The sequence below is a fragment of the Thrips palmi genome, unplaced genomic scaffold (genome assembly GCF_012932325.1).
Source record: "Thrips palmi isolate BJ-2018 unplaced genomic scaffold, TpBJ-2018v1 HiC_scaffold_17, whole genome shotgun sequence".
Lineage (NCBI taxonomy): Eukaryota > Metazoa > Arthropoda > Insecta > Thysanoptera > Thripidae > Thrips > Thrips palmi.
Window position 1 is genome coordinate 11,150,357 of NW_023144626.1, and position 22,877 is coordinate 11,173,233.

The 22,877-nt window shown below is 39.1% G+C and overlaps 4 protein-coding genes across 5 annotated transcripts; 1 reads left to right on the top strand and 3 right to left on the bottom strand.

The window, feature by feature from the left end:
• Positions 1-144: 144 nt before the first annotated feature.
• LOC117643646 lies at positions 145-4,628 on the top strand. The gene is made up of 6 exons (XM_034382640.1): positions 145-298; positions 507-731; positions 848-946; positions 1,016-1,120; positions 1,202-1,414; positions 3,412-4,628. Exons 2-6 carry the CDS (start codon positions 507-509, stop codon positions 4,501-4,503), a joined length of 1,734 nt encoding a protein of 577 aa, XP_034238531.1. The 5' UTR covers positions 145-298; the 3' UTR covers positions 4,504-4,628.
• Positions 4,629-12,376: 7,748 nt separating this feature from the next.
• On the bottom strand, positions 12,377-14,679 carry LOC117644048. The gene is made up of 9 exons (XM_034383234.1): positions 14,673-14,679; positions 14,474-14,590; positions 14,248-14,385; positions 14,036-14,173; positions 13,826-13,960; positions 13,598-13,740; positions 13,434-13,521; positions 12,834-13,356; positions 12,377-12,441 (listed from the first exon to the last, which is right to left on the bottom strand). Exons 3-9 carry the CDS (start codon positions 14,368-14,370, stop codon positions 12,377-12,379), a joined length of 1,215 nt encoding a protein of 404 aa, XP_034239125.1. The 5' UTR covers positions 14,371-14,385; positions 14,474-14,590; positions 14,673-14,679.
• A 133-nt stretch (positions 14,680-14,812) lies between these two features.
• On the bottom strand, positions 14,813-17,021 carry LOC117644049 (ubiquitin carboxyl-terminal hydrolase 17-like protein B). The gene is made up of 10 exons (XM_034383235.1): positions 16,906-17,021; positions 16,669-16,815; positions 16,422-16,590; positions 16,236-16,347; positions 16,097-16,164; positions 15,796-16,015; positions 15,530-15,713; positions 15,346-15,435; positions 15,041-15,259; positions 14,813-14,962 (listed from the first exon to the last, which is right to left on the bottom strand). Exons 2-10 carry the CDS (start codon positions 16,807-16,809, stop codon positions 14,813-14,815), a joined length of 1,353 nt encoding a protein of 450 aa, XP_034239126.1. The 5' UTR covers positions 16,810-16,815; positions 16,906-17,021.
• Positions 17,022-18,082: 1,061 nt separating this feature from the next.
• Positions 18,083-20,246, bottom strand: LOC117643648 (ubiquitin carboxyl-terminal hydrolase 15-like). 2 transcript variants are annotated; one of them, XM_034382649.1, is made up of 6 exons: positions 20,183-20,246; positions 19,850-20,083; positions 19,365-19,764; positions 19,161-19,285; positions 18,766-18,954; positions 18,083-18,623 (listed from the first exon to the last, which is right to left on the bottom strand). In XM_034382649.1, the coding sequence occupies exons 3-6, from the start codon at positions 19,365-19,367 to the stop codon at positions 18,302-18,304; spliced, it is 639 nt and encodes a 212-aa protein (XP_034238540.1). In that variant the 5' UTR covers positions 19,368-19,764; positions 19,850-20,083; positions 20,183-20,246; the 3' UTR covers positions 18,083-18,301. The 2 variants fall into 2 exon arrangements, with proteins under 2 accessions (XP_034238540.1, XP_034238541.1); XM_034382650.1 differs by lacking the exon at positions 20,183-20,246 and having other exon boundaries at positions 19,850-20,178.
• Between the last annotated feature and the right edge of the window lie 2,631 nt (positions 20,247-22,877).

Consider the following 22,877-nt stretch of genomic DNA (forward strand, 5'->3'; position numbering starts at 1 on the left):
TTGCGCAGATCAAAAGAGCACCAAATTTGTGCATTAGGCCGAGTAGACTGCCCAATACTACCAATGAGGTATTTTGCGATAGTGAAGAAGAGAAAGAAGAAGATGCGGCGGTGGGGGTAGAACATAACAAACCCTCACTTGTTCGGCCGCCATCTTGCCTGGCGTCTGCTAGAGGCTCCGCGCGTCGTCTAATCGTGCTCAAACGAATAACAAAGAGATTTAGCGTGCGGGGGCTGTAAATTCGTGAAGTTTGCGGGTTTTTTAAAAATATTATCGTATCCTAGAAAGAATATATAAGGTGAGCATAATTTATTTGCAATAATGCATTGTTTTTAGAGCCGGGAACATCTCTAACGGGTATCGGTTAACCTTACCGGCTCGAATAGTTTACTTATTTTATTATTGCCTGTCGTACAGGAGTGAAATAGGTGTTCAAATGACACACACTAATAGAAATACTCCTCCGAGGTCTTTGACGGTGTTTTTGTTCATTTGTTTTATCGTAGATGCGTAAGTGCTCTTATGGGGATTGCGAGCACAAGGAAGTGAAGGGCTCCAAATGTAAATTCTATAGACTACCAGCTAGTACAAGGAAATGTCAGTCATGGATGGATGCTTGCAAATTTAAGGGTACCCCACGGAAGATGGCTGCTGCTCTGTTTGTGTGTTCTTGTCATTTTGTGGGTGGAAGAGGTCCCACTCGAGAGAACCCTGTTCCCATCAAATACCAGGTGGGATATCCTCATTTTAAGATTTATTTCATTTAATTATAATGGAAAATTGTCATGTCTGATTTAAAAAAATGAAATTCTTATTATCAAAGAAAAAATGTATCTTTATGTTAAAGCGTACTGACCCTGCTGGTGACACTCCAAACGCCAAGAGCCTGCCTCGTGCGAAAATGGTGTCAACCCTTTCACCTCCGATTGAAGATCCTCCATTGAATGTGTGTACATGAACATAATGAGTCAGTTTATGTAATGAATGAAATTTCAATTAATATCTTTCTATTCAGTGCTTTGAGGAGCTGGATGCAGATGTTGATGATCCAAGTGTTGATGTGGCAGAAGTCAACAAATCATCAGCCGGTCCAGTGTGTAAAACACCCAATCAGATGATGGTATGCTCATATTGAGGATGTTAATTAATGAACGGAATCTGTGTGAAAGTTATCAATGAGCTAAGTGAAACTGTATTGCAGGATGTCGATGCATATTCTCCTCAGAGCAACTTTTCCGTTATTCGTCCTGGTGGAACTGGAGGTTCTTTCAGCAGCCTGGCCGCATCACTTCCCAACTCATTTGAAGGTTCGCCCAATCCCTCACAAGAAAATGTGGAGAATGATATGACTGAACTGCGCTTCAAACTTAATAAACAATGGAGGGAGTCGGAAGTGAAGGTGACAAATAACGAGGTAAGCATCCACAACCAATAATAAGCTGTATTCTGTTATTAAAAAAAAATAATTGGAAAGTTAGAAAAGTGTATGCACACAGTAAACAAAATTATTGATGACTCACAATAATGAAATATGGACTAAAAATCTAATTTAAAAAATTACCACATATTGCAAGTTACTCCCAAACTGGAGCAACATCATGGCAACAATCTTATTTTAAAGCTTCATCACAGCTGAAATCAACTCCAATCACTAGTACCTGTACTTGTAAAACCTTTCGTAAGTATAAGACTGGTATTACAAAAATTCTTAATTTTTTATCACAAGTGAAATAAATAGGAGCAGGAAACTTGTATCAAATCTACAATCATACCACTTTGAAGAAGAAAATTTCTTTTGACCTGCATTCGTAGTAAAGCGAATGAGAACAAGAAAAATTATTGCAAGAGGCATCAAAAATAACATTAATAGTAGCAACAAACAAATAAAATCAATAGGATCTCCTAACATATTTCAAATCTTTATCACAAATAAAATCAATAGCAACAAGTTTTGTCAGAAATAAAAAAATTCTAGGAGAAACAAACTTAGTCTTAAGTTTCAGAGCATACTTAAAGAATAAAAACAATAGGAACTGCAAACTCACAGTCAAGATTAGAGAGATCAAACACATACTTTGTGATGGCATCTGTTTCTTACTCTCAGTAAGCAACTTCAACCAAAAACTTAATCTACATCACCACTGCCAACATCTTCACCACTGAGATCTTCATCATCTTCAATAATTCTTGCAGTCTTGTCCATTCTGTCAAAAATTACGATTTTCTTTGCAGGCTGCACAGAAGGGTAGTCATAAATTAATTCAATGGGTGCCAAATGCCGTTTAGTTCTCTTCAGGAAAAATTCAGGAAGCAAGAGTTCACGGTGCCTTAGAATTAGTCTTATTCTCTTCTCATTCCAGAAAAAACGATTATACCGTACTGGCACTATGGTGTACCCTGAGGCAGAATAAACCATCAAATGACACCATTCAAGCTCCAAAATGTCCAGGCCCATTTGAATTTGATAATAATGTCTGCTGCTTTGTTTAAGATCAATGAGACCTTGATTGTTTCTCTTCAGATAGAAGCGTTTGATCTGTTCCTCAGTCATGGTTTCTTCAAATTTGTCTGGGTGAACATGTCCGCTCATGAGGAACTTTGCCTCAAAAAGTATCCTAAAGTCACCATCAATTGTGGGTACATGGATTATGCCATCAGGGCTGCATGACAAAGTAGGGTACTTTGGATTGACGATTGACCCTTTTTCCTCTATTGTCAAATCCATATTCCCGCTGAGTGTATCCCTCAGGTCCTCTTGATACCGTCTCCTTGCACCATCTTCATATAATTTACCCTGCCTCATAGCTTCTGTTTCGAATCGGTCCAAATTCCAAACTTTCCTTCTGAGATAATTTATTTTTGCCTTATCTGTGGTCAGGCCAAGGAAAGTTCTGCAATCGCTTGCAGTGCACCTGATAGCACGCTCATCCATCCACCTCTCACTTCGATCTTGTCCACTTGTGCTCGGCAGTTCGAAAGGTTCAGTCTTACCTTCACAAACCTCAGACAGTTTTGCCAACATTTCGTAGCAATGTTCAACTGCTTCAGAGCAGTTTTCAGTCACATTGTCAAGCCCATCACATTCCTCTTCTATGTCGAACAGGGGCCCAATGTGGTGCATGAACAGTGATGAAGATAAATCTTCTTTTAGGTGGTTCCGAAATTTCTTTAGATCATCTAGCGACATGGTGCCCTTTTTTTGAAACTCTGTGGCCCGGTAGTCGAAAGTATTTCTTCTATCTATTTTTCTATGTGAAGAGTACTGCTTGATGGAGACAAATCCAGGGTCACGCCCTGGGGCAGCCTCTCTCCAATAACATTCTCTTCCCGTAGTTGTAATGGCTGAAACAAAAAAAAACAAACGAATATAAAATTACTAATATCTAATTTCTTTTATTTTTGTCTTCACAGAGGGCGAAGCCAATGGAGGAGCAGATCACAGAAGAGGAAGAAGAGGAATCAGCACATGGGACGGAGGAAGCTTCTGAACCTGTTTTGAAACGAACAATCGGAATTCAAAGTGACATGGCAACATTCTCCTATGACCGGAGCAAACAATGGAATGATGATGATTTCCATTACTTCACAGGGATCAGTAGAAAAGCATTCGAAATCCTGTTTGAATTGGTGGGAGGGGAAACGAACAAGAAAATGAAGTACAGGCATGATGCAAAAACTCCCCAAAGAGAGTTGTATGCTTCACATTCAGTCAGGGATAAGTTATTCCTCACTCTAGTGCGCTTGAGAAGAGGATATTCTCTGCGTGAAATGAAGATGTTTTTCAATCTACCTGAAAGTACTATCAGTAACATTTTTACCGCTTGGGTAAGAACCCTATCTGAAGTCTTCAAGTCAATGGAGGACGCAATATTTGTAAGTGTCCCAGCCCAAGAGAAAAATAAGCCAGACTGCTATGCTCCATTCCCAAACTTACGATGTGTTGTGGATTCAACGGATATCAAAATTCAGAAGCCATCCAACATGGATCAACAAAGCCATTCTTTTTCTAAATACAAAGCCCACAATATTGTCAAATTTTTGTTTGCCACCTCTTTGTATGGTGGATTATCCTTCGCAAGTGAAGGGATGGAGGGTGTCATTACAGACAGACAACTGTTTCTGAAGTCCGGAATAATGAAATATTTGAAACCTGGGGAGGCTGTAATGTGCGACAGAGGATTTGATATGGAGGAAGATCTGAATGATATTGGAGTTGACATTCTAATACCAGCATTCCTTGGAGACCACCGAACCACATTCACTGAGAGGGAAATTCTTTTGTCTAAATGTGTAGCAGGCGCTCGGATTCATGTCGAAACTTTCATAGGAAGAGTGAAGTTCTTCAAGCTAATCAGAAATGTTGTGCCCAATACCATGATAGACATATTGTCCGATGTTGTGCGAGTATGTGCTAATTTAGTAAATTTTGAAGAACCTTTCATCAATTGGAATACCAAGAAAAAGGAGAAGAGGAAAAAGAAATCACAAGTTGATAAAATGTGAAACCTACTGCAACTTATTTGAATGCAATGACTGAACTACATCAATGGACTTGTGTAAATTGATTTTTAACTGTTGCATTCTCATACATATATTTATCTCGGTAATAATTGTACTGATTGGAATGTACCGACTGAACTACATCAATCAATTTTTGTGAATAAATTTGTAAGATATTTACCTTCATGTCCTTCTTTCTTGATGTGGTTCCACACAAGAAGCATAACTGCTGCTATGTGTCCACAGCGTTGCAAAGCAGCAGTCTTACATGCACAAGAGGCATTGCATATATTTCCCTCCTTATCGAAAATAATAAGGACTAGGTAGAGTATCTGTTTCATTGAAGCATGAACCTGTGCTTTTATGAAGTGATGGTTGTCTCTTTCAGTATCAAGCACAGCTCCTACCCGACCACTTGTGAGGAACAGCTCCCCACGCTGCAGTGCCTTCTTGACTGCCCTTCGACAAAGGTCAGTGAAGGACATGCCGGGATCATCTTCCTCTGCACTGTCGTTGTCCCCTTCCTCGTCTGTACTGTCATTGTGAAGTTGAGGAGAGGAAGGTGATCCAAGAACAACCCCTTCTCGATACGAAAAGTCACAATGCGGGATATCTTCAAAATACCTCACAATGGACTGATAATCTAAGTTTTTGGGCAGTCTGACACTGGGAAAGGGTTGCCAACACTTCTGACCCACAGGAACGATTGGCAATCGTTGGTTGATGGGAATTTTACCCTGAAAAAGGAGCAAAAAAATTAGTACATGAAAATAAATAGGCCATTCCGCTGGTTGGAAAAGAAGAAGTAAAGAAGCACAAAACCGGATCCGGATACGGTCGGATCTGCTGCTTGGCTTCCGGCGGGTATGAGAAATCGGGGTGCGGGTGTAGCGAGCGGCGTAGTTCTGTGTTATTAGTGTAAACGAAGAGATATTGTGACATATATAAAATTTTTTTCTTGAAGAAAAATTTCTACTGATTTCATTGGTAAGGAATTAAGAGATGTTTTCGATTAAAATTTGAAGTGAAATACGCTTGTATGGTCAAATATGGGGACCGGGAGTGACATAACCCCTACAACCCGGTCTCTCTTTTTCTTATTACATTGAACACACGCATTGGCAACTCCTTATATCAATGAATTTAATAAATTAAACCATCCATTTAAGATATTTTGTCGAAAAAAGTCATTGTTTCATTCAGTTTTGAGTCTTAGTGTCATCGTTCCCAACTTGCATCTCGGAACTTTTTTGAACTTATCCTTTTTACTGCTTACTCACTGGTTCTATGCCATGACATGTATGGAGCGTCTCTTAAATACTGTAACTTACATTTTCTCATGCTTGCCCTATTTTTGCTTTCACACCTGTACTGTTTCAGCTCGGTTGCAAACAGTCAACATGCCGAAACACATTGATGGGGGTCTCACAAATACCAGGAATGCACCTCATGTTCTTGCTGCTGTTCAGGTGAGTTTATGCAAATAAACATGTAGTTCTCTTTCTTATTGGCTGAGCGATAGCGAAGCCCTTGCCGTGTTTGGGCGCGCTGAAAAGTGACTGGTCGTGCGTCTGTCTGTTTGTACTCACCAACGATTCTCAGCAACTACAGTGGCTATAGTTTCAAGATTTCGTATTTAACGTCGCCTTAGTACCCCCCAACACGAGTTTGTTTCAAATCGTTGTTTAGTATCGTTTGGAATAATCAAAACATATTTTTGAATCAGGTCATTAGCGTGGTTAGGTTGGCAGCGAGGCAGCAGCGCTTACCAATTTCTCATACCTGCGGGTCCGCGGCTCTCAAATACGGGACTCAAGCAAATAAGCAAATAAAACTAAATAAAGAGCAGAAGGGTTTGGAAATGAGATCGGCCTTAGTTTTTCAACATTCTAGAATGATTAAAACCCTTTTGGAACACCAACACAGCGAAATATGGAGAATGGATTCGAAAATGTTTTACGTGTTTCGTTCCCCTCTCCCCCCTCCTCTGTCAGAGGGGAATCATCTTCAGGTCAGTGCACTTTTGACAAAGCATTGTAAAAAGGATGTTTTTTTTTTGACCTTTTGTATTGTGTGCATCTTTTTATTTCATTCTAGTGTCATCCTCTTTTTAAAATTTTCAAACTAGAGGAAAAACAGGGAAATGCATAAATAACTTGTGTTGAAATTGGCAGGCATACTTAGTTTGGACTCGAGAAATTTATTCTATTGCAATGCTGCAAGCTGACAAGAGTACAAAAGCACTAACATGAGTTTATTAATAGAATCAATGTATGGTTGTGTATATTTAATCCTAATAGAGTTTAAATTGATATTGGTTTCAAAGAGACGACTCAGGTTTTTAGCGGTGAGTGAATTGGTGATTGGATTTAGTGAGACGATTCCTTTAACTTCACCGAAGTTAATATAACTGGTACTACTCAGTATTGTTTACATGAGTAAGATAAATTATGTCGGTTCATTAAGCCTTGGGTAGCCTTTGGGGTTGGACTCTATGTGACGAATCACTGGATTTGACAATAATTGGTCCCCGTTAACTGGTTTTGATCAGCCTACCCTAAACTGACTCTCTTAATATTTACTGTGATAACATGTTCCAATCAATATTGTTTTATTCACTGCTTCACAATGAAAGAATGACAAAATGTTTCATAAAAATAACTTATAAAATTGTGAGTTCATTAGTTAAGAAAAAAGAGTTATCGAATAGTGACCCAAGCATACGAGTAGCCAATTAAGCGATTCAAAGCTGGCAATTGAATTTTACTCGACTCAGGGATTCGCCTTGGTGTGGCATCAGGGAATTGGTGACGGCAGAGGGTGCTTCATGAAGACAAATAGGAACAATATACAGAAATTGAGTCTAAAGTATTGTATGTAGTTTGCAGTGTACTGGCAACAAAAACTACATTTATTTCAATGCCAATCCTACATTTTCATCTAGAGCTACGCAATTTGGGGCAATTTTAACACCAGACCTATATTTTCATCCCATTTTAGGTCATTTTGGACCAAAAATTTCAAGTCAAATTTTATATTGTTTCCTGCAGTTTTTTGTGTGCTGAACTCAAAAAAGACTTCCAAAATTTTCCCAGACTCACACTTACCCGAATTTTAACCAATTTTGGACCAAAATTTTTAAATCGATTTTACGTTGATCCCAGCAGTTTTTGGTGTGCTGATAACGAAAATCACTTTCATTTCGACTTCAGACTTATATTTTCATCGCAAATTAGATCATTTTGGACCAAAATTTTCATGTCGAGTTTTACATTGTTTCCTGCAGTTTTTGGTGTGCTGAACTCAAAAATGACCTTCAAACTTTTCCCAGACTCATATTTAACCGAATTTTGACCAATTTTGGACCAAAATTTTTAAATCGAGTTTGACATTGATTCCAGCAGTTTTTGGTGTTCTGATAACGAAAATCACTTCCATTTGTGCCCCTGGTCTTAAGTTCACTGAATATGAGCCCATAAGATGGACATTTCGTCTACTCAAGCAAAGTCCAAAGTGCACAAAAAATGTCCATTCGCATCGCTCAGCCACACTACGCGCCCAGACTGAACGGCGCGTACCCCTAGTCTATATCAGTGCTGGCATTTTATTAAATGTTCCTCTCTACAGGCACTCCTCCACTGTTCCGCAATGGTTGACTTCATTCTCGACGACCTCGAACATAGAGAATCATGCAAGTCCCTACTGTGCATGTGCTGTGCCCTCTTCAAGCTGTACGATGAAATTGAAAAACGTGGGATAGGAAATCCGACTACATTTGTCCATAAGTGGAATGGTGAGCATATCATAGTTGCTTTCAGTTTCCCATGATGTCAAAATTTTATCCTTCAAATATTTTTAATTACAGATGTATCCAAGATGATGAGTGCTGCAGATAGGTCCAGCCCATTGAAAGTGCTTGAGATTTTCATAGATAAATTACGATTTGAACAGGTTGACAGAAATGATGAGTAAGTCTAGAATTTTGTTATTTAACTATGTGCTTCCAACTTGTTGAAACTTTCACTTTAAAAATTTTTACAGCTTCAAATATTTACATATGTCTCCCATCTCACTAATGTGGAAGTCTGACATCTCATACCGAGGTAACATCATTCCTCTTTAATTAACTTTGTGGTAAAATTGGAATTTAATTGCGATAATGCAATGTGTATTTTACAGTTTGGTGTTCGTGTGGACAGTACGACATTAACCAGCAATTGTCCACACTCTATTTGGAGTCTATTGTGTATGACTTTCGTGTGGCTATTGAAGATGCTTTGGAGCGAAGTAAGAGAGACATCTGCACTCAGTGTTGTCGAGCTACAGCAGATTGGACTCCCTTGAATACCACCAGACTTGCTGAGAGCTTCGTTGTGCACCTAGTGTAAGTATTAAGTACTTGCAAAACAAGTTCTTTTCATTTCAGTTTCTTTTGTTGCATGGAATTATTGTTACAGGCACCCTGCAGAGACTACACCACCTCTGCAGATTAAAATCAAGGGGGAACATTTTGAATTGAGATCAATGATGTCTGAACCAAGTGGAACAAATGACAATGCAGTGTTCATTGCTGTGTGCCCTGATGGTCGTTGTCGGCGATTTAATGACACCAAGGTAAGCTGGTCCAAAAATAACTTGGCTTTTTCGCCAAAAACAGTGTGTAACACTTCATATTCTTTCAGATTGAACCTTTGTCTATATCAAACCTCTTCATGTCTCCGTTTATTGCACAACCCAAACTGACATTAATTTATGAAAAGAAGGAGGTGGCAAATGAGTGGTTACTAGAGGTAAGAAAAAGACTCTACAAGTAATTATGAAATATTTTTGTGTATTAAAATCAGACGCAGATCTATTCTGCTTAGATTAATTTTTAAAAAAGGAAATGCAGTGAAAAATTTTTCTTTTCTTTTAGGAACAACAAAAGAGGAAAAACTTGAACACAAGCGGCACCAGCTCAACAGGACAGGTATACAATATAGAAAAAGTATTACATAAAAAATCAGAAGTAGATAACAGAGCAAATGTTAAAATAATTTTAAAAATAACATCTATAATTTTCAAAAACTTAAATAATATAATACTTGTCCTTAACATAGTCAACATATAAAATTTAGTCTTAAAAATTATTCAAGTCTTATAGGGCATAGTTTGCGGGGTGTGCGCTTTGCAAAGTACTCTGGGAGAAGATATTCTTTATGGAACTCCAGTGATGATTTTCGCAGTTCCAACCACCTCTCTTCATTGAATGGAATATGGAAAGTCATCATATTCTGAGGGGTCCACACAACAAAATCACAAGCTTGTAACTGCAGCAGGCCCATACAAAACTGCACCTGATCATAGTATGCATGATTTTTCTTCAGCTGAGCCTCCCCTGTAGAATTTCTTTCCAAACAGAAATTGGATAATTTTTCCGCAGTCAGATGGGTGTCAAATTCAGCGGGGTCATGATCTCTGAGGCTGTATAGCACCTTAATTTCTACCAGCCTGCAGGGATCATTTTGAGATTTCCGCAACCCATCTGGGCTGCAAGAAAGACCTATGTGTTGTGTGTGGAGAAACATGCCACTCTCCTCCACAACAACTGACGGGTCTATGAGCTGTTGTTCCTCTTGGTACTTTCTCCTAGCGGTAGATTCGTGCTTCTTTCCATATTTCATAGCCTTGGTCGTAATGTTTCCTATACCCCACAAGTGGTGTCTGAGAAAATTTGTACGGGCTGACTCTGTCTTAAATCGATTAATGCGCCGGCTTGGCTGGGCAGAGCATTGCAGGGATCGAACTCGACTCCACAGATCTGTCGAGCTTTGACCTCTTGTCCCTGCAAGTTCGAAAGGTCCAGTGAATGCTGGTGATGGTTTCAGGTTATTAACTTGCTCCTCCAGTGCAGTGAACAGGAGTCCAACATTAGTCCTGATTATTTCACGGTCACTTTCATCATATGCGAAGTCTTCATATGTTAAGGATCCAAGCTGCTGGAAGAGAGAGGGTTCTTTCTTGTAGCTGAGCTGACTCAGGAGATACATGAAGTTCATGTGGCTTGTACGTCCTTCCAGTTCAATGGCAGGTCTGGGATCAAATGTGGCACGTCGCAAGAAATCACGCTTCACAGAATCATATTGTCTTGACTTGGAGAAGCCTGGTTGACGTTGTAGAGACCCAACATTCCATACGTTAGGCAATGAAGTGCAGGTGATGGCTGCAAAAGACAACACAATAATTAATGCAAGCACGCAATCATGTAATCTTTTCTAAATCATGCACATATTATGTACACTTTTTGTCAGTTTTTTATTGCCATTACTTTTGGTTTGGAAGAATACAAATTTGAATTGAAGAGTACTTTGAAAGAGCACAATATTCTTATATGGGTTCATTGAAATGAAGGAAAGAATTTTAACAACGCAATCATTCCTATGTTACAGGTGTCTAAACAACTAGAAGGACTGGATCTATCAGATGAAGAAATGGTTGACGACCCCAGTGAACTAGAAACTACAGTAAGTTTGTGAGAATTTTCATTTTCAAAATAAGATGATGTTCCTTGACTAATGCAAGCATTTTATTTTCTTTTGTTTCTGTAGGTTTCAGAAGCAAATAAATCCAGAAAAGTTAGTATGGAACTATTGTAGCTTCCTTATTACATAAAATGCTTTGTTATTTTAAGCCTTAATTTTTTTTCTTTTTCAGGTGCAAATGGTTGACAGAGGCACCCAAACATTGCCTTATTACACATATGAGACTTGCAGATATGATAAGAAGTTCAAATTTTTCACTGGCTTAAGCGTTGAAGATTTTGAAGTTTTGTATAATTTTATTGGAGGTTTCCCAGTGATTTCTAAATTACAATTCAAATATTCAGTCAAAGAGAGAGTGAGATTAAGACCATCAAAAATAAACTGCAGAGACAAATTGTTCATGTTCCTCCTTAGATTAAGAAGAGGATACCCACTGGAGGAACTTAGTGCCATGTTTAATTGCAGTGTTTCCTGGGCTGGTGAACTTTGCTACGCCATGACAAGATTGATTTATTTATCTTTGAAAGATATCGAAAAGGAAATGTTCCCTACTGCAGAAGAGCAGAGAAAAAACAAGCCTGATAAAATGAAACCATTTGAGAATCTTAGAATTTTGATTGATGGTGTGTCATTTTTTACTGAGATGCCTTCAAACTTTGAACAACAAGGCAACACCTACTCTAAGTATAAACGCCACAATGTGGTATTGTTTTCAGTAGGAATATCATGTAATGGAGCTACTATGTTTTGTACTGAGGGAATGGAGGGCAACATGTCTGACAAAGAAGTGATACTACATAGTGACTTACTGAGCCGCTTATCTCCCGGTGATGCCGTAATGACTGATAGAGGCTATGAGCTCACTGCTGAGCTAAAGGCAATAGGTTGTGAATTTTTCAAGCCTCCTTCCAAGTCTGCAAATGAACCCCTCACAGGAGAGGAAGAGATTGTGACAAAAGCCATAGCAGCTGCTCGTATCTACACTGAGCACACAATGGCAGACATCAAAGACAACCGCCTGCTTCAAGGTATCATTCCCCTGTCTATGCTTCCAGTGCTCTCTGACTTGGTGTATATAGCAGCATACCTCAGGAACTTCAATAAATCACGCATCCTCAACAAGACTCTGAGAGCCAGCAAGCCTCAAAGTGCTCCTCCTGATTCTGGCGTTAACCCTGATGATCCGGATGACCCTGATAGGATTGAAGGCTGAAAAACGTTCTGTGTATTGCATATATTTTATTGTCAATTCAATGTTACTACCCTGTAATCGTATCAGGATGTCTTTGATTATTAAATTTGTTACTAAGGTAATATTCACCTTTATCTGCTGCTTATTTTTAAAAAAATATACCTCAGCCACCTACCACTACCAATCCATTACTACGAGAAAAATAATTCATGCAACTATCAAGTGAAACTGCAGAGATATAAATACTAAAATAGAATACATGTGAGAAGTGACGTAAGAATTAGGATGCAACTATGAAACTGTGTTAGGAAAGGCAAGACCAATAGGATGCTCCCACTTCCCCAAAAGTTTTTTGTACGAAATAGGTTGGTGTTCATAGGTCACAGAATTTGTGAGAAAAATGTCAGTTGCAAAAGCCAAAAATCCAGACCAAAGTATGAAACATCACACCGACCAACACAGTATCGAAAAATACAAGACCTGCTTCGGATGCCAACACTTACACTGCCAGGAACAAAAGTGATGAACCCAAGAGGTGCCAGGAGGAAACTTCCCAATCTCATGAAAGAAAATTCAATGAATTAAACTTATCGTAAATGGAAATAAAAGTGTCCACTCACCTTTAGGACCATTCAGGTTTTTATGGAGTAATAAATACAGCAACAGTGCACTGATGTGACTGCACCTTTGCATTGTGTGGGCACCACAGTGGCATGAGGCCTTCACCACAGAACCAGAAACTTGAAAAATTGCAACTTTGACATGATAGGCTACCTTCGACATGGAAGCACGTACTTGTCCCTTGTAGCAATGCAATCTGTCTGGTAAGCAATCATGTACATTTCTCACATATTTACTTTTTACATACTGCAAGCCTCTTCTTAGTTTTTTACTGCATTTGATCTCAGTCTGCTCAGCATCTTCGAAGGGGTCATTAATAATTACTACATTTTCTGCAATGTCCTCTTCATCCGATGAATCTGCCAAAGGAGTATTACTGGCAGGGTCTGGCAACTGAGGCATTGTCTCCACTATGTAGTTGAACACACTCCCAAAATTGAAATTGCTTGGCATATCTCTACTAGGGAAAACCTCCCAACCAGTAGGAGGGAAAACATCATCATCAGGTAGTTGGGCAACATCCTGAGGAAAAGAAGATGTTAGAAAACAGGAAACTATTATTTGCTTCAGTTATTTTTTAAAAATCTTTCCGTAAGTACCTTTGTTAGCACCAGTCTTTGCTGCTTTTTATTGCAAACATTGGGCTTAGATACAGGAGCAGGTTCTAAAGCCATGACCTCTTTTACCCTGAAGAATTAGAAAAAAAAAATTCCACAATAAAGTGACAAAAGGACATATTTTCAAGGCTGAGGGAGAAACTTACTTGGCAATGAGATCAGCCTTTAATCTAGGTACAGGTAATATTTTTCTTGACTTTAGATAATTTTGTAGCTGAACCACTGTATTTTTCTCGAGTTTATCATTAGGCAGCATAAATTTTGGTACATTGTGAAGGGACACATACTCCTGAAACATGAAAATGAGGAATGGGAACAAAGTGTTAGAGAGTAATAGTATAGGAATACCACCAACGTAAAAAAGAGAAACTGACGCCAAGGTTTTCAGATGCACAAGCATTGTTGTGACAATCTTGATTGTCACTGTCAGTACTTGGAATGTCACTGCAGACGTAAGGAATGTCTGCATGATGGCAGGTATCGACTTCAGCTTCAAGTTGGTTCTTTTCCTATGCAAATAAAAGGGATAAGCTTCCATTGTTTAAAAATGATTATACACATTCCAATATTATGACACCCAGTACCTTTGCGCTGTTACGCAATGACTGCAGTGGCTTCTTATGTTGGTCTGAATTCCCATACTCAGAACCAAATAGGTTCTTCAACTCCTGCGTTCTCCACATGTTTCCCGGTTCAGGTGAACCTGTTAACATTTCTGGCTCCTAACACAGCAAAATTAACTTAGTTGGTAAAAGAGAAATACATTGATTCATTTGTGAAGCTGAGGCAGACTTACTGTGCATATACTATTTCCTGCTTGACTGTCAGGGCACTCCTCTGAAAAATTGAAGGCAGCAGTCCTTGAAGTAGATTCAGATTGTTTCAGCTGCAGTTTAATAGGGGTCAAGGTGGCTGTCATTGTTGTATCAGATTGCTGCAATGAAAATGTAAATAAATTTATATTTTAAATTTGAGGGAATGTAAATGCAACCAGAGCGTTACGTGGTAATGATGAAATTCACCTTGTCTTCGTCACCTTCTGTAATTATGCTTCTCTGATCAGGTGGATGGGATGAAGTTCCTGCAGGTCTCTTTAGTATTTTGATGGGGGTCACTACGGCTGTCTCCGTAGTCTCAGACTGATAGGTGGACAAAATAAAAGTTTTAAATGACATATTTTTAAGAAGAGGGGGAGCAGAAGGTGGAATTACAGCAATGTACCTTTTCTTCATCTCCTTTCTCAATTACTCTGTAATCGTTACTTGATTGCGATGAAGTTGAAGGAGGTACAAGTTTCCTCCTCCTCTGCACAACAATTGGCGCAACAGTCTTTCCCTCTTTTACAGCTGCTTCCGTTGTTCCTAATTCCTATGATTGGGGAGAAAGACACTTGTGTCACTTTTAGCAAAATGGGGTAAATCGTATTTCAGAATATTCCGTACCTCTTCATCAGACATTCCCCGGTTACATGCTAACTTCATTATCCAAGATTCCTTCTTCTCAGGAAGTGGCTATCAATGCAAGAACAGAAGTAATTTAAGTACAGAATAAAATTATAATTGTCTGAAATCAACACTATACTGCAGTACCTTGGCTAAGATGTCATCTCCTTTGAAAAGCTTGGGTTTAGATGGCAAAATGCTATGCATGAGAGACCCCACTTTTCTCTTGAATTTCTTTGGAGAGAAAGTTAGTTTTTTACCCCTTTTTTCAAGAGACCTTTTCATGGGTGAAGAATGAATCTTCTTCCTGAGGGGGCTCAGGGCATTAGAGGGAGTTTTTGCAAGAGCTCGTTTAATGGAGTGAACCTACGAAAATGAGAGAAATTAGTTAAATACAATTCCCTTGCACATCCATTTTTTGGAATGAAAATTGTATTAAATGTATGCCTTGCCTTCATATGATGAAACTGATAAAACAGTACATACACCTCACGTTTACATTTTGGGGAATTAAGTCCAAATAATCCCTTTGCCTCTGAGATCTAAAAAAAGAAAGAAATTTGAAGCAACACTTCATTAGTGTGGACACAAATACAAACTTCAACGCAGAACCACTTTCAAATTATCAAATATTACCTCAGCATCATTTATGAACACAAGTTTGCCATCATGTCTAGTAGCAAGGCAGGTGTAATGGCCTTCAGTAGCTGTATTCCCATCATGTAATACACAACTCACAAAGGAATATGTTGCATCTCCTATGACAATAGACTTTTCTACAGATACAGGTTGGCTTCTCTTATAACTATCATTGTCAAATCTGTAAATTACAGAAAATAATGATGACACATTTTATACTCAACATGCTTCAGGCAAAGACATAACAATGTGAGTGTATTGACCTATTGAGTACAATTCGAAGTACTTTGGGGTAACTGTAGAAGTCTACAGTCTGAAAGGCAACACGCTTGAGGCACTTTCTAATGCATGTGAAGTCTTCAACTATTTCTACTTCCTTCAATCGCACATTGATTGCTGACTGCACACTGTCATCTAAAGGCAAAGATAAACTTGTTTGTGGGGCATATGTTAATGTGCTGGTAGAACAGTCTCCACATTTACCTGAAAAAATTCATGAAATCATTTTAATATTAACTAGTAATGCACTACAGAGAACAATCCCAAGATCACACACTTACTTACCTTCTGTTCTTGACCACCAGCCAAATATTTGCCCCACAGCTGTTGTTTGCCTCGAACAGAAATCCACACTGTAACGAGATCATTATTACTAGAGGTCTCTACATTGGCAGTACGAAAATTATGTGCATTTGACACTTACTTGGCTGGGCCACCTTCCCTTAGAATTAATTCTTCTGTTACTTTATCTAACAGAGCAACAATAAATTCGTCTGCATCCTCTTGCCTTCCTCTTTTGAGCAGAGGACTCAGTTCTAAAGTTATAATACCACCGATTAAGACAAGTGACCCTAGGTACACAACACCAAAAAATAACTGGCAAACTTACTAGGCAAGAGATTGAGAAGGCCTATGGGTCGAAAGGCAGCATGAAGACTCATGTTCAGGTGGGTGCGGTTCAGAGCACACACCACACAGTTCAGAAGAGTGAAGCAGCCCTTCCGATGAGCTATGTCTTCCGCCAGAAACTTGACAAAGCCTGGGAGGTGCATCAGAGCCTGATAGAATAAACGTTAGTTACAGACAACATTGAAAGAACTATAACGAAAAAAACTTAGAAAAATCTTGAAACTCACTTGTACAGAGGCATTTAAGAAGCAGGAGTTGTTAAGGTTCACGAGGCCTCCATACACAGGTGTGACGCCCTGCCATGTGACAGCCACATCGTTCTGATACAAGATTCGAGTTGGATTGGGAGGGTCACAGTTGAACCACATCTTGCGCTACAAACAAATGAAAGAGAAACATTTGACTTCAGCACTACAGAGACTTTCACATAACTTTAGTCATTCATAAAGAGAAAGGCTGCTTACCTTTTACATATCGTCCTTATCACAACCGAGCTGAAACAGTACAGGTGTGAAAAGCAAAAATAGGGCAAGCATGAGAAAATGTAAGTTACAGTATTTAAGAGACGCTCCATACATGTCATGGCATAGAACCAGTGAGTAAGCAGTAAAAAGGATAAGTTCAAAAAAGTTCCGAGATGCAAGTTGGGAACGATGACACTAAGACTCAAAACTGAATGAAACAATGACTTTTTTCGACAAAATATCTTAAATGGATGGTTTAATTTATTAAATTCATTGATATAAGGAGTTGCCAATGCGTGTGTTCAATGTAATAAGAAAAAGAGAGACCGGGTTGTAGGGGTTATGTCACTCCCGGTCCCCATATTTGACCATACAAGCGTATTTCACTTCAAATTTTAATCGAAAACATCTCTTAATTCCTTACCAATGAAATCAGTAGAAATTTTTCTTCAAGAAAATATATATATATATGTCACAATATCTCTTCGTTTACACTAATAACACAGAACTACGCCGCTCGCTACACCCGCACCCCGATTTCTCATACCCGCCGGAAGCCAAGCAGCAGATCCGACCGTATCCGGATCCGGTTTTGTGCTTCTTTACTTCTTCTTTTCCAACCAGCGGAATGGCCTATTAATAATGGGGAGGGGGTGGGAAATGTGAAGACCAGTACCACAAGTTTGTCTCTCTTTGCTCTGTGAAATCTTCCTTCATCAAAACCTGGGTATATGAGGGAGGACTTCCCCATTTTATGGTGATCTGATATTCTGCAATAGTGAATGTTTATGACAATCCTAAAAATTCTTATTACCTTTCACAGATAATTATAAATATTGCAAATCTTACATTTTAATGATGTCAGCCTTGTTGCCATCATGTAATGGCAAACGTCTCATTCGGCACCATCTCTCTAAAACCTTCAGTGTGTATTTCTCCAGGTTAGAATAATCCAAGACAGCGCCTGGTATGTCCTCTTCCAGGATGATGGGATCATATGTATTCAGATCATGTCTGGCATGATTACACTTTGTGTCTGTGATGCTGTCACTGCTAGGCTGAAAAAGGAAAAGACAAATTAGCGTCAAAAGAAAAAAAAAGTTAAAATCTTTGAGCTGTGCAACAAAGAAAATTGGAGGTAGAAACCTTTGGGTCTGTGAAGTCAAAGTTTGGGATCATATCATCTGCGAGTGCAGCCGATGCTGTGGGCAGTAACGAAGGATGAGTCACTAGTGTTTTTCTCAAAGACACAGGTAGAGGGTTCAGTTTAAAACCATGATTGGGCACTGCTTGCTCATTTTCCTCCAATGTTTTGTTAAGGGGGACCTGCTGCTCAGTGTCAGCTTCATTAGTGTCACTCGTCTTAAGGGGCTGCGTAGAGCACTTTGACTTTTTTCTAGCAGCCACCGAAATGGGAGGAGCCTGTACAGGTGTGGGTTGGATTTTCCTTTTCAAATTTTTTTTTCGGTGGTACTGGCCTCTGGGCAGATTTGCCTGGCAATTGTTGTTGGTCACCCTTATTTTTGCTAATGTTTTTAGATGTATTTTTTGAAGAGGGTTGGTTAAGGTTTTTAATTATAGCTGCTGTCTCCGCATCAAATGGGTGAGTGCCTGAGTCAACCTTCAACTCCAACTGATACCACAACAAGTAAGCAGAGTTGCTCACTACTCTCTTTGCAGATGTGGAACTGACATGCTCGTCATCAAAGTTGTACCATCTAAGTAAAGGCAACCACATCAAAAAAAAAAATGTTAGAAAATGAATGAAGTAAAAGGACAGGACCATTCCAGAAATGAAAAAGATCAAGAGAGTATGAGAAGAAATGAAGAATTTTAAACAAATCACCAAAAAAAAAATACCGATTGTTCCTGAGACATGCTGCGATCACATGGCCAGCCCCCATCTGGCCGGTGTGACTGGTCACAGCAAACAAGGAGTACTCCGTATTAGTCTGAGCACTGTCAATAGCAAACTCTGCCAAGTCTATGTTGTGGTCGTACAATACTTCTGAGTTGTTTTTGAAGAAGCCATACAAAGTTGGTCCATATCTGCAGTCACATTAGAAACATGCATTGATAGAGTGGGAACCTTACCCATGATAAGCAGAAAGCGCACAGAAGTGAACGTAACCAAAATACATATCCATGACACACTCAAAACAACTACAAATTTTCACACACTAAATCCTTAGAATACATGGCCAAAATTCATAGATGACTTACAGATGGACAAATTCTATTCCACTAATATTTACCTTTTTAACTGAATCACTAAAACTGGTGGTAGCCTTCCAAATCTTACAATGCTTTTATAAGTGGCAACACCTTTACATTTTTCGCAAGGGCCCCTGTTCTCCTCACAGAAAAGTTTGAAGCAATCCTGTGACAGGCAGAATGACAATTAACTACTGTAGTAAAATGTAGATGTGATTATGAAATGATGACTGTCAGAGTAGTACCATTAGGGTGCATTTTTTCCCTGAAGGAAGAGCAAGAGATACGATGAACTCAGGGTTGTCACAGACACCATTTGTGTAGCCACACTGACACTGGCTCAGGCGTACACACTGGATACCAAAGACCTCAGATACCTTGGACCTCTCACCAAGGTTCCAAGCCTGGCTGACTGCCTCCACAATGTCAGTGCTGTCACAGAAACTTGCCTGGAATTCAACGCCATGCTTCTCCTGAAACAATTAAATAACAGTAATGAAAAAATATCAACGTTCCCCACATTATTTGCAGCAGCATACATACCAAGATCTCGCCATGAATTGCAGTCAACAAGAAATTAAGAAATTCTTGTGGATCTTGTTGACTGTCTTTTGTGTACACAAACCAACTTTGAGCAACAATTTCCTGCCAGTTACATAAGATACGAAATTAGGTGCCTCATTAAAAAATAAATGCATAAATTAAACGCTTAAAAGGTTTGAAGACGTACCATTAAATATTCACATCGATAAGAGGAGACTGATTGAGACAGCTCATTGATAGTGATTTTGAGGGCAGCTGTCAAAGGTTGAGTGTGAGTACAGTTAGTTATCTGGTCCAGCATCTGTCGCACAATCTTAGAGGACAAAATGCATTGCAAGACTGCATTACAAAAGCAAACGTTTTTTAGTCCATCCTTATTATTTATCATGCCACAAAGGCCTTGACCAATAACTCGCTTCACCTAAAAAATGGAAAAGAAATTGTATGTAAAGTGTCAAAACCAACTCTAAAATAGATCAACAAGATACATGAAATCAACCAAAATTCACTAGTAACTTACTGGACTGTACAATGACATCATTCTTCATGACATTCAATAGACTTTGAACACCTATTTCACTCCTGTACGACAGGCAATAATAAAATAAGTAAACTATTTGAGCCGGTAAGGTTAACCGATACCCGTTAGAGATGTTCCCGGCTCTAAAAACAATGCATTATTGCAAATAAATTATGCTCACCTTATATATTCTTTCTAGGATACGATAATATTTTTAAAAAACCCGCAAACTTCACGAATTTACAGCCCCCGCACGCTAAATCTCTTTGTTATTCGTTTGAGCACGATTAGACGACGCGCGGAGCCTCTAGCAGACGCCAGGCAAGATGGCGGCCGAACAAGTGAGGGTTTGTTATGTTCTACCCCCACCGCCGCATCTTCTTCTTTCTCTTCTTCACTATCGCAAAATACCTCATTAACTCAAACTCAAGGGCGGAATCATTTACATCATTAAGGCGCATTCGAGTTTTTCCTGAATTTTATGATTTCTCGTGTTTTTCGGTGTTTTTACTGCACCTTAACATAAAGTCAGGGGGGAGTTTCGAGAAGAGCAATTAGCCTAATACACCCTCAATTTCAAGCCCTCTCCATCGGTGCGAAGCGTTTTGAAAAACACTGTCTAGTTTTCATGATCTCGAACAAGTGCGCAACCTCTGCCTGCACTGACGGCGCGAGCATCGCTTCACGCTCTCCCTAGGCCGTTGCCACCCCCTGCTAAGGGAGGGTGGGGCACCTAGTGACACTTTTTGGATTTTGGATCTCACTCCGATACTGTGCGAGAAATGAATCTGCTTACACTTCAGAAGGTTGCTTTGATCCTTCCTTGATCTTAAAAACATGTTGTGGCGTTTTGACAACACCTATTTCTATTATTTACATAGCTTCCCGCAGACCTCTGCACTTGTCACTTAGTGCCCCAGCCCGGGGCACCTAGTGACAGGTCATATAACTCACATTACCAGCATAGAGCGACGCTCCAGCTAATTGAAAATTATCCGTTTTAGGCTCTTAAAGCTTTTTTAATATCAAACCACACTGCGAGAAAAGATCACGGTAAATCCTGTACTGATTACTCCAGACTTCTCCGTACTTTTTTTAACAGACAATACCGTCGTTTTTTTACAGGCAATGCCGTACTTTTTTACAGGCAACGCCGTACTGTTTTTACAGGGAATCCCGTACTTTTTTACCCGGCAATCCCGTACTTTTAATACCTATCAAAAACTGCTATAATTTATTTCACCCTCGCTTTTCAAGATTCTGATGTACGTAACTGCTGAAGTCGGACTCCTGGACCCCCCTTCCGACCACTCGTTGAAAAGGTCTTGACGAGACCTATCGAAAGGTGCAATAAAATTTTTCAGTCGGTCGACCCCCTTTTTTGAAGATCCTGATGTGGACAATTGATCCAGGAAGCGGAAGAAGGGGATAACTCAATTTTGGCCATTTTTCAGGAGAAACAAAAAACTGTTAGCAGGGAAAACTAAAACAAAACAAATGAATGTTGCAGATGTTAATAATTTCAAAAAGCATGAGTAAAATTTTGGAAAAAAAATCAAAAGTGTAAGGTCACTCCGTAGAGGATTTCTGCGACTTATCACTTTCCGTTGAAATGGAAAACAGAGTCAGCTCACCTTATATTTCCTAAACAAAGAGGAATTTGGAGACAAGTCAAGTGGAACAATAGTCTGCATAAAGTGTATGTTACTCTGGTGTATTTTTTGGACTTAGCTCTTTTTTCCAAATTGAAATTTAAAATTAAGGGGGGGGGTTAAGTTGAGTTGATCCTTTTTACACTAGATCCATTAAAACACAAGTTGAGTTATATCCTTTTGCCAATTTGTCAAACGGACTCATGTAGACTAAAGTTGAGTTATCTCCATTTTCCAATGAAATTTAGACTGTAAAAGGGGTTAAGGGGGCTCATACGTTTTAAACATGACTTCGGTTTTCGTAGTGTTAAATATTTTGGGACAAAATTTTTTGAGTTTCTGGGTAAAAATCCTAGTAGAAAATAGAAAAATGAACATTTAAAAAAAAAAGTTGAGATTGGACCATTTTTGTAGATTTTATGGTGAAGTCTAAAATTTTCATTCTCGTAAGATTCAGACCACAATTCTGGTTCGATTTGAAAAAAAAAATTACTGGAGACTCCTTTCTATGCCCGCTATAGAATTGACTACAATTGTGTTTCTAAGTTCAGTAGTTTGGGAGAAAAAAAATAATCTTCATTTTTTTACTAAAATGTATCAAATTTATTAATTGAAAAAATTTGTTCATCAACTAAATCTTGTCTAATCCTCGTCATTGTAGTCAATTCTATGCTTACTGATGTTGCGAACACTCAGTTAAAATTTCAGACCTCAAACCAAAGCGAGTCATTAGTTATCTTACGAGCAAGGTCAAAAAACGGCGAGCTGAGAAAACAGGGGTCAAAGGTCACGCCTCCACCCCCGGGGGTCGCTGGATACGTGTTGGGGGACAGTGCAGAACAATGCTGCGCGAGCTCCTGTGGCGCGAGCTTTACGAATTCGGACCTCTCCTTAGGCTTAAAAGACGCGGAAATGAGTGCTTTTTCTCAAGGCATCGTAACCAGAAAACCGATATTTTGACCATTTCAAAACGTATGAGCCCCCTTAAGTTGAGTTATACCCTTTTTCCATGTGGATTTTCTCCTAAACTGCTTGGAATTCAG

Excerpts from the sequence above, each read along its gene's own strand:
- LOC117643646 (XM_034382640.1), top strand. The coding sequence starts at position 507 with ATGCGTAAGTGCTCTTATGGGGATTGCGAGCACAAGGAAGTGAAGGGC. Across the intron at positions 732-847 it reads CTGTTCCCATCAAATACCAG|CGTACTGACCCTGCTGGTGA; the intron begins GTGGGATATCCT and ends TTTATGTTAAAG. Across the intron at positions 1,415-3,411 it reads TGAAGGTGACAAATAACGAG|AGGGCGAAGCCAATGGAGGA; the intron begins GTAAGCATCCAC and ends TTGTCTTCACAG.
- LOC117644048 (XM_034383234.1), bottom strand. The coding sequence starts at position 14,370 with ATGACAGCCACCTTGACCCCTATTAAACTGCAGCTGAAACAATCTGAA. Across the intron at positions 14,174-14,247 it reads CAGGAAATAGTATATGCACA|GAGCCAGAAATGTTAACAGG; the intron begins GTAAGTCTGCCT and ends TTGCTGTGTTAG. Across the intron at positions 13,741-13,825 it reads GTGCATCTGAAAACCTTGGC|GAGTATGTGTCCCTTCACAA; the intron begins GTCAGTTTCTCT and ends TTCATGTTTCAG.
- LOC117644049 (XM_034383235.1), bottom strand. The coding sequence starts at position 16,809 with ATGTGGTTCAACTGTGACCCTCCCAATCCAACTCGAATCTTGTATCAG. Across the intron at positions 16,165-16,235 it reads AGGGAAGGTGGCCCAGCCAA|TGTGGATTTCTGTTCGAGGC; the intron begins GTAAGTGTCAAA and ends ATCTCGTTACAG. Across the intron at positions 14,963-15,040 it reads GAGATGACATCTTAGCCAAG|CCACTTCCTGAGAAGAAGGA; the intron begins GTACTGCAGTAT and ends TTGCATTGATAG.
- LOC117643648 (XM_034382649.1), bottom strand. Across the intron at positions 18,955-19,160 it reads TTAGTGATTCAGTTAAAAAG|ATATGGACCAACTTTGTATG; the intron begins GTAAATATTAGT and ends ATGTGACTGCAG. Across the intron at positions 18,624-18,765 it reads GCATGTCTCAGGAACAATCG|ATGGTACAACTTTGATGACG; the intron begins GTATTTTTTTTT and ends GCCTTTACTTAG.